The sequence below is a fragment of the Passer domesticus genome, chromosome 8 (genome assembly GCF_036417665.1).
Source record: "Passer domesticus isolate bPasDom1 chromosome 8, bPasDom1.hap1, whole genome shotgun sequence".
NCBI classification, from domain to species: Eukaryota; Metazoa; Chordata; class Aves; order Passeriformes; family Passeridae; genus Passer; species Passer domesticus.
In genome coordinates this window covers 9,911,188-9,920,754 of record NC_087481.1, presented here as the reverse complement: position 1 = coordinate 9,920,754, position 9,567 = coordinate 9,911,188, and the positions used below count along the sequence as shown (strand labels likewise).

The window sequence follows — 9,567 nt, the reverse complement described above, 5'->3', positions numbered from 1 at the left end:
ATAACCTCTGGGCTAGCAGGTCCTGGTCACACATTCTCCTCCTGGTTTATTTAAATTTATTTATTTATTTATTTACCTTTTTCAAAAACATCAAAATAAAATATATACAATTAAAAATATGTCATCAAAATTTAAAGATACAATCAAAACACATTTATTCAAAACTACATTTAAAGATAAGAACATATGTACATCTCTAACTATGTAGACTAATGCATAAATCCTATTCTTGAAACACTCTTCATGCAGGCGGCAGCTTCTTCCTGAGCTTGGAGGAAAGAGAGCTCTTCTGAATGTGAGGGTAGGAGATAATGGGAAGTCAGCCCAGAAAACCTGTTGGTAAGAGTGTAGGCAGTCAGATCTGCAAAGTGGAGACACAAAGTACAGCAGAGGCCACAGTGCAAACCTAACACTGCCAAAGCACCATATTTCATGGGACATATTTCCTGCCAAGATCTTTTATGGGACATTATTTCCAATAGCTGCACAGGGAAACATGGTCCTGCTGGCAGACACTTGAGGCAGGCCAGGGTGCAAAACCCTGCCCCACTTCCACAGAGCTGCCCCAGGAACAGCCTGGCCTCTGGGCTGCCCTGGGACAGCAGGGAGCCCAGAGCCCTGTGCTCTCCAGCAATGGCTCAGCTGCACATGCACCCTCCTGCTCCTCTCCCTGCCCCACAGCTGAGCAGCCCTCCAGCTGCACGGGGCACTGGCAGCAGCACAGCTCATTGCAGGGCCACATGCAGGGCACAGCTGTTCCCTGGCAATGTGCACAGCCTGGCTGGGCTGCCACAAGACCCTTCCTCCCAGCAGAGAGCGGCCCAGCTTCCCCCTCACCTCTGTGTGAGGCTGAGCCATGCTCCTGGGGCTCCTGGGCCAAGGCCCCCTGAGCCGGCCGGGAGCCCAGACCTCCATTCCCAAGGTCGGGCTTCGGCACATAGGTCTCCAAGCCAAACAGGTCAGCCAGTTTCCTTGGGAACAGAGGCATCCCAGGTCCTATCTTGCACCAAGAGCTCTTTCCCTTCTTCCTCTGGGTGTTTGCAGCAGGCTCAGAAGAAGCTGTAATTCAGGTACAAGAGAAGAAGTGAGTTAATTGAACTCATGCCTTTACAATCAACCCATCTAATGGGTGAGGCATTCAAAGCACATTTTAGTTACTGAAAAGATTGGTTGGTTTCTTATTTTACATGAAACCAGCATCAGTTTAATTTCTCTGAACACTATGGAGCTGGCAAGCCAGGAGAGAAGGGTTCTACTATTTATGTGTTGCCTGTTGCCTCCCCACTACTACAGGATCCCTTTCCTTCCAAACAGTTGGAAATTCACAGTGATCTCTAGAATCGGACACTGTCAAGGAAATCATTGTTTTCAAAAGTAGCTTTCTAGGCCTTTGTTTCTGTAGGTCCCACTCAATTTGAGGTCGGGTTTTGCACATTTGGGATTTTTATATTACTCTTTACAACAAAGGAAGTGCTGGGACACAAACAATGGCACCACGTGTTACACATAAAAGAAGCTTTGCTTTCTCCATTAGATGTGCCCAGTATTCTGCGAGCCTGTATTTGTAGGGAACAAAGTGGTCATCCAAAAGTGCCAATTCTGCTCTACTTGCCTCTTCCTGGGGTTCATTCCCCGCTTTTTTTTCAGCAGAGTCACCCAAACCCAACATAAACGTGGCCTGCCTCAAAACATTTCTGATCTTGGCTGATATGGTCAATTCAAAATTTTCCTAATGGAAATAGCAGAGGGCAGATCATTCTAAAATACTCTCCATCAGACCTGGAGGATCATTCTAAAATACTTTCCGTCAACATGTAATTCTTTACATGGCTTCACGGAGGATAAAATCATATGGCATCCAAGCAGAATGAGTGTCTTAAAACTGGATTCTTTCACCCTGTAGAATGCTGGGGTCAGTAATAAAAGTAAAACAGGCAGGGTTTAATAAGATAGGTAATTTCTAGTCCAGAACTGATCCAGCAAAAATGTCACCTAACTTACTGAGCAGTACTACTCCTGAGCTGCATTTAGCACTCCAGCTGCATATCAGGAAATAAAGAGTCATTCCAAAGGGGCCACACCCAGGATTTGGCAGACCTAGCTCTGATCCCCAAATGGACCAGGAGATCTGATCCCTTTTTCTGCATCAGCAGAATTATTTCTCCAAGTCTCATCTCTCCTAGCATGACACGCCCAGAGATGGCAAAGAAACAACAACAGTGTCACTGGGGCTTTCAACTTGAAAGCATTGGCTGAGCCAGATGCACCAGAGACTGCATTTTGTCTGGCACATTCCACTTGTCAGGGATCAGGCAAGGCAGGGACAGGGACAAGGCAGAAGGCATCTCCTCCCCCAGCCTCAGCCTGCAGCACTGACACAGGCGGAGACAGCCAGGGAAGAGATTTGTCATTGTGAACCTGCCACGGGTGGCTTTGTTCTTGTGCTCTCAGAGGATGACAAACTCACACCCTGCCTAAGCTGCATCCACCTGGAAGCCTCCTTCTCCTTCACTGCAAAATTCAAAAGGACTTTCTGTCATAGGAGCTTTCCCTATTTCTGCCAGTGCAAAACCAGGCAGTGCCCATGAATCTCCTCCAGATCTCAAAGGGTTCAGCTCAGAAACTGCCCCAAGGAAAGGTATTTTCCTTCAAAAGCAGGAGAAAGGAGTGGTAACATTTCTCATTTCATGCTAAATGACTTCATTTTCCCTACTAAGTGTGATACTAGGAAGGCTTCAGGAAGATAAAAGGCATGTGCAGGAAAAAGAGGAATGTTTCCTTTTCCTGCACTGCATTTCCAGGGCCCCAAGCCACCACTCCAGCTCTTGCCACCCAACACTTCCCAGTGGAGGAATTTTCACGGCACCACCAGAGCACACCCGCAGGGACTGGACTCTGGGAGAGTCCACTGAACCCATCAAGGAATTGAAATTAATTTAATGAGATTTTCAAAAGAATGGGTTTTAACCAAGCTCTCCAAATGTCACCTCTGAGGCAAGACTACAATGGTCATTTTAGGACAGGCATACCCTCTACCTACCTGCATCCTCAGAGCTGTTCTCTTTGCTTCTGCTGCTGGGTCTTGGCCTGGAGAAAATAGAGGACAAAAGAACATATGAGGAGGTAGAAAGAGAAGGGAGGGAAAGGGCGTACCATGAAAGGAGGCAAAGTTATTAGCATGGTCACTGTGATGAAGGGGGAAATGCAACACATAAACCCAACAAGATGCCAAGCTGATTAACTGTCCTTGGGCTTTCTGTTTCTGGAGTCACACAGAGCTGGCCAAGCTCTGGCTGAAACACAGCAGTCATTCTTCAACTTGCATCAAAACTCCCCAAGTTTGCTGCCTCTCCTTTTGGAGCCAAGTGGTTCCTAGAGCCTCTCTGAAGCAGCAAGAGCTGCTGAGCTGAGACACGAGTCTGTATGGAGGGCAGCTACTTTTGTACTGCTGCCAAAGCTTGACTTTGCCTGCTCCTGCATTACCCTGGTGACAGCCTTGTTCTACATGTGGTCAGAGCACTGCTGTCTCCTGAGAATGACATTACACCATCTGGTTCTTTCCAGAACAAAAAGGCTTTTTCCAACTCAGCTCTTAGGGAGGATATTCAGATCACACTTTCAAAGCCCTACTGAAGATTTTCAATTGGAAGGATACTTCTGTGACTCCTTCTTTATTGTTATCACTTGGATCAGCTTGACAGCTTCATTTTCTCATACATATCCAAGCCAGTACCTTTCCATCAGGTACAGTCCTATGCCTCTTCTCAAGCAATTTGCCCTTTTTGATCTTAAGCTCAGATCAAAATATTAAACATCAATCAGATTATACATCTATATCCCAAAATTTCTCTGGGATCTCATTTCACAGTGGAGGCCCAGGCACCTTGAATTTACACTTGAAGATTACAGGAGCAGCACCTGAAGTTGCAGACACCTCTCTAGGAGCCAATATTTGCCCAAACATATTCTCCTGTTTGCAGAAGTTGACAGTCAAGGATCACAGCATTCAAGGATCTTCAGGATCCAGACCCATGCAGTACAACTACCAAATGACATCACAACCACTGCAGAGGCAATCAATAGCCAAGTCCAGCCCTGGACGCATCTTGAGGAGCTTTTAAGCCCTTCCTCCTCTTCCCCACCACAGCCCCTGCTCTTGGGGCATTGGTGTTGGGATTGACATTGTGCTGGATCATCACAGATGGGCAAGATGGTGAAAACACAGATGTTTGCATACATACACGGGACAGCTGACTGTACAAAATAATCACACGAGATGGGAGGAGTGAGGTGAACAGCACACTGGAGCAGCAGACACCTTGGCTTACCTCATCTCCCTGGAATCCTGGGAATCCAGCTGGGGAGAGCTTGGCAGGGACCCCGCAGCACTGCCCACAGGGGGACTTCCTTCCTTGCCTATTGGGGGGACCAAAGGCAGTCCCAGTGACCCCTTCTTCATATCCCCACCAATGGAATGCAGCAAGGCAGCCTGGAAAGAGTAGAACACAGGGCTCAGATCAAGCATCCAGCCTTGCCCCCCTTCATGCCTCAAGACATCTAGCTGTGCAATTGATTTGGATCTGGCAGGAATAGTCAAACCTATGGAGCAGCTTGGCCTAGGACAGGGAAAGTTGACCAAGGAAAGGGAGGTGGTGAGGGAGAGACCATGCCCCAGATTTGCCCCCTCTCCCTTCATGCTCATTTCTCTGCAAGTGTGGCTACATTCCCAGCTGGCATCCACAAGTTTGACATAAAGATATCCTGGGGTGCCACTGTTGCCACTGGCCTTCTGGATGGCATGGGAATGGGTTTAGATCACTGTTCTCTCTCTGACCCTTAGGCACCCAACAGCCAGTATTGATCCACAGCACATCCCCACAAAGCCATTCTGCAGGATGACAAAACCTGCTTTTCTCAAGCCCCTCTCTTCTGCTGCTGCTGCCCTTCCCTCCTACACTTCCCCAGCAGCCTTTGAGCCCAGATGCTGCTGCTGAGCTCTCGGGATGCTCGCTGCTCTCCAGCTCCCACACATCCATCATCTCAGGCTCACTGGCATTTAGGAAGTCCAGCAGAGCTCCTTGCCCTGCTGCTCTCTGCAAGGTCTCTGCCTGCCCAAGTTCCTCCAGAGCCCCCATGCCATGGCCAGGAAGGGGGGTGGAGGCAGCAGGGGCAGATGCACACCCTTCCTTCTTAACCCATCATTTCTGGCCCAGCTAAGGAGCCAACTCAGGACCTGTTCAAACTTCAGTGAGAGGGTCAGGTCCTGTCAGGGATACATGGGGCCCTTTCTCAGCCAGGCTGAAATCAATACCCAAGCCTTGGATTGGATATTTTGTCTACCAAAGCTGTTGTTCATCTGCCTCCTCCTGCACCCCTCAGCAAACCCAGAACAACTGCAGCTCCTGGCCCTGCTGCCAAGGCAATCGTGTGCCTGGGCTCGGGGCTGCTCTCCCCATGGCCACCTCCCATCCCTTCCCTCTGGACAAAGCCGTGCCAGAGCACACAGACGCCCAGAAGCTGATAAGTCTGGAAACAGCAGCAGAGGATGTCTGGCTCTCACCACCTCTGAAGCTGAGATAACCTAGAACTGACTTTGAAGGACTGCCTGCTCCAACAAACACCTTTTTGCTTCCCAACCAGACAGAGCAGGCAGAAAACATCACCAAGACATAGAGATGGTTCACAGATACCTATAGTTTACTAAATCTAGAAGGATAGCTTTTCCAGATTAGACAACTTTAGCTGCTCTGACTGCTTGTTGGTGTTTTCTCAGCCATAAGACAGAGGAGGAACCACAACAGAGCCCAGAAACCATTCAAAGACCTCTCCTGCTATTGATCCACACTGAGCATGTGAAGTCTCCACCACACACCCAATGCCAGCCTGAAGTGCAGTGTCCAGCTGAGCTCTTCCTCGACTCAGCTGCTTCCCTGGGCTCACACCACAAGAAAAGGTCTCCAAGCTCAGCCTACAGCAAATAAACTGGAAATCTTCTGCACAGGTCTTAGCTTGGTCTCCTTACCTTATAACTTTTTCCTTCTGAACTCAGCTCCTGGTTTTTTCTACTCCCATCATCACAGCCAGTGCCATTTTTCTTGCTCTCTTTCTCCATCCTGTACATTTCATTTGTGTTAGGAGAAGGAGAGCTCTTCCGGATGGGAGGCAATGGCTTGGAGGGAAGCAGTGAAGAGGGACATGGCCGGAAAGACTTGGAAGAATTGAACCTATTCTTGCCTGCAAAATGGAGGAATTTTCACGGCACCACCAGAGCACGCTCGCAGGGACTGGGCTCTGGGAGACTCCACTGAACCCATCAAGGAATTGAAATGAATTTAATGAAATTTTCAAAAGAATGGGTTTTAACCAAGCTCTCCAAATGTCACCTCTGAGGCAAGACTACAATGATCATTTTAGGACAGGCATGCCCTCTACCTACCTGCATCTTCAGAGCTGTTCTCTTTGCTTCTGCTGCTGGGTCTTGGCCTGGAGAAAATAGAGGACAAAAGAACATATGAGGAGGTAGAAAGAGAAGGGAGGGAAAGGGCGTACCATGAAAGGAGGCAAAGTTATTAGCATGGTCACTGTGATGAAGGGGGGAATGCAACACATAAACCCAACAAGATGCCAAGCTGATTAATTGTCCTTGGGCTTTCTGTTTCTGGAGTCACACAGAGCTGGCCAAGCTCTGGCTGAAACACAGCAGTCATTCTTCAACTTGCATCAAAACTCCCCAAGTCTGCTGCCTCTCCTTTTGGAGCCAAGTGGTTCCTAGAGCCTCTCTGAAGCAGCAAGAGCTGCTGAGCTGAGACACGAGTCTGTATGGAGGGCAGCTACTTTTGTACTGCTGCCAAAGCTTGACTTTGCCTGCTCCTGCATTACCCTGGTACAGCCTTGTTCTACATGTGGTCAGAGCACTGCTGTCTCCTTAGAATATTATAACTCCTTGTTTTTTCAAGAAGAAGGATCAGATTGAACGCCCTTGGGTATGACATTGTGCTACGTCATTATAGGTGTGCAAAATGGTGAAAACACAGATGTTTGCATAAACACTGGGGACAGCTGACTGTACAAAACAATCACACGAGATGGGAGGAGTGAGGTGAACAGCACACTGGAGCAGCAGACACCTTGGCTTACCTCATCTCCCGGGACTCCTGGGAATCCAGCTGGGGAGAGCTTGGCAGGGACCCCGCAGCACTGCCCACAGGGGGACTTCCTGCCCTGCATATTGGGGGGACCAAAGGCAGTCCCAGTGATTCCTTCTTCATATCCCCACCAATGGAATGCAGCAAGGCAGCCTGGAAAGAGTAGAACACAGGGCTCAGATCAAGCATCCAGCCTTGCCCCCCTTCGTGCCTCAAGACATCTAGATATGCCCTCAGCTGGGACCTGGCAGGAATAGTCAAACTGATGGTGCGGTTGGCCGAGGATGGGGAATGGAAAGGGAGGTGGTGAGGGAGAGACCATGCCCCAGATTTGCCACCCCTTCCCTTGTGGTGACTTCTCTGCAAGTGTGGCTACATTCCCAGCTGGCATCCACAAGTTTGACATCAAGGTATTCTGGGCTGCCACTGCCTCCACTGGCCTTGTGGATGGTATTGGAGTGTGTTTAGATCACGGTTCTCTCTCTGTCCCTAAGGCACCTTACAGCCGCTCTTGATCTCCAGCACATCCCCACAAAGCCATTCTGCAGGATGGCAAAACCTGCTTTTCTCAAGCCCCTCTCTTCTGCTGCTGCTGCCCTTCCCTCCTACACTTTCCCAGCAGCTTTTGAGCCCAGATGCTGCTGCTGAGCTCTCGGGATGCTCGCTGCTCTCCAGCTCCCACACATCCATCATCTCAGGCTCACTGGCATTTAGGAAGTCCAGCAGAACTCCTTGCCCTGCTGCTCTCTGGAAATTATCTGCCTGCCCAAGTTCCTCCAGAGCCCCCATGCCATGGCCAGGAAGGGGGGTGGAGGCAGCAGGTGCATAGGCACCTTTCCTTCATATCCCATCATTTCTGGCCCAGCTAAGGATCCAAATCGGGACCTGTTCAAACTTCAGTGAAAGGGTCACTTCCTGTCAGCAAAAACATCTCAGAGTTCTACCTACAGCAAAGAAATTGAAAATTTACCACACTGGATTAGCTTGGTCTCTTTACCTTATGGCCTTTTTTCTCTGAGCTCAGCTCCTGTATTTTTGCCCGGTGCTCGTCACAGCCACTGCCATTTTTCCCATTCTCCTGCTCTCCACTGCGTGTCTGACTTGGTGTGGTAGAAGGAGAGCTCTTCTGGATGGGAGGCAATGGCTTGGAGGGAAGGAGCATAGAGGGATTTGCCAGAGAAAACCTCTTGGTGAGAGGGTAGCCAGTCAGGCCTGCAAAGTGGAGACACAAAATATAACAGAGGCCACAATGCAAACCTAAAACATCTGAAGCTCCATATTTCATGGGACACATTTCCTGGAAACTTCTAAAGAGCTGGACAGGGAAGCATGGTCCTACGGGCAGACACTGGAGACAGCCCAGGGCAAAACCCTGCCCCACTTCCACAGAGCTGCCCCAGGAACAGCCTGGCCTCTGGGCTGCCCTGGGACAGCAGGGAGCCCAGAGCCCTGTGCTCTCCAGCAATGGCTCAGCTGCACATGCACCCTCCTGCTCCTCTCCCTGCCCCACAGCTGAGCAGCCCTCCAGCTGCACGGGGCACTGGCAGCAGCACAGCTCATTGCAGGGCCACATGCAGGGCACAGCTGTTCCCTGGCAATGTGCACAGCCTGGCTGGGCTGCCACAAGACCCTTCCTCCCAGCAGAGAGCAGCCCAGCTCCCCCCTCACCTCTGTGTGAGGCTGAGCCATGCTCTCAAGGGAAGAAGTGAGTTATGTGAAGGCCCACTTTTATCATCAACACATCTAATAGGTATGGCACTCGATTGGAATAATTTCTGAAAACCACCAAGACCTCTCAGCAAGCAGGCAGGTCTTATTGGTGTTTCTGTACCACCTGGTAATACCATCCCCTGGGTGGGACCCCATCAGCAAGCAGAGGAAGAACAGGAAATTTTTCTGTACTGAGACCCAACATTGATGGTAAAGAAAGCAACAGGACTTGCATCTCATGGCCAGTTTGTGGGCAGCTGTGGCCACAGTCCCTGTCCTGGCTGACAGTATGACTGATTTGGCTACTGTCAAACAGGAGAAAGCAGAGTAAACTAATGACAGAATGTTGTGATTCCATGGGAGCCCTTGCAGGATCCTCTGTAGCTCTCAGCCACCTACTCTGACACAGAGCCAGCACTGACCACCACGGAACAGTTTTCCCTGAAATATGGTGGGATTTGTTTTCCATTTGGCTTCAGCCTTTCAGCTCCTTCCTATCCTCACCTTTTCCTTCAGAGGTTTTTCCTTTTCCACTAAAGTCCATCTTCAAACCCGTGCTTCTGCCTGGCAGAAGGATCTGGGTTTGACTCTGGGAACACTCTCAGAGCTGACAGCGACAGGAGCTTGGTGCCCAGCCTCAGAACAAGGCCGGGTGACTCCGATCGCCAGCGCTCGGCACAGAGAGGCAGAGCCAGACGCGTCTGCTGCCGCT

The 9,567-nt window shown here is 49.8% G+C and overlaps 1 protein-coding gene across 1 annotated transcript; it reads right to left on the bottom strand.

The window, feature by feature from the left end:
- Positions 1 to 355: 355 nt before the first annotated feature.
- LOC135305584 (serine/arginine repetitive matrix protein 1-like) lies at positions 356 to 9,567 on the bottom strand. The gene is made up of 6 exons (XM_064429320.1): positions 9,360 to 9,567; positions 8,143 to 8,357; positions 7,138 to 7,298; positions 6,437 to 6,483; positions 6,023 to 6,234; positions 356 to 361 (listed from the first exon to the last, which is right to left on the bottom strand). Exons 1-6 carry the CDS (start codon positions 9,397 to 9,399, stop codon positions 356 to 358), a joined length of 681 nt encoding a protein of 226 aa, XP_064285390.1. The 5' UTR covers positions 9,400 to 9,567.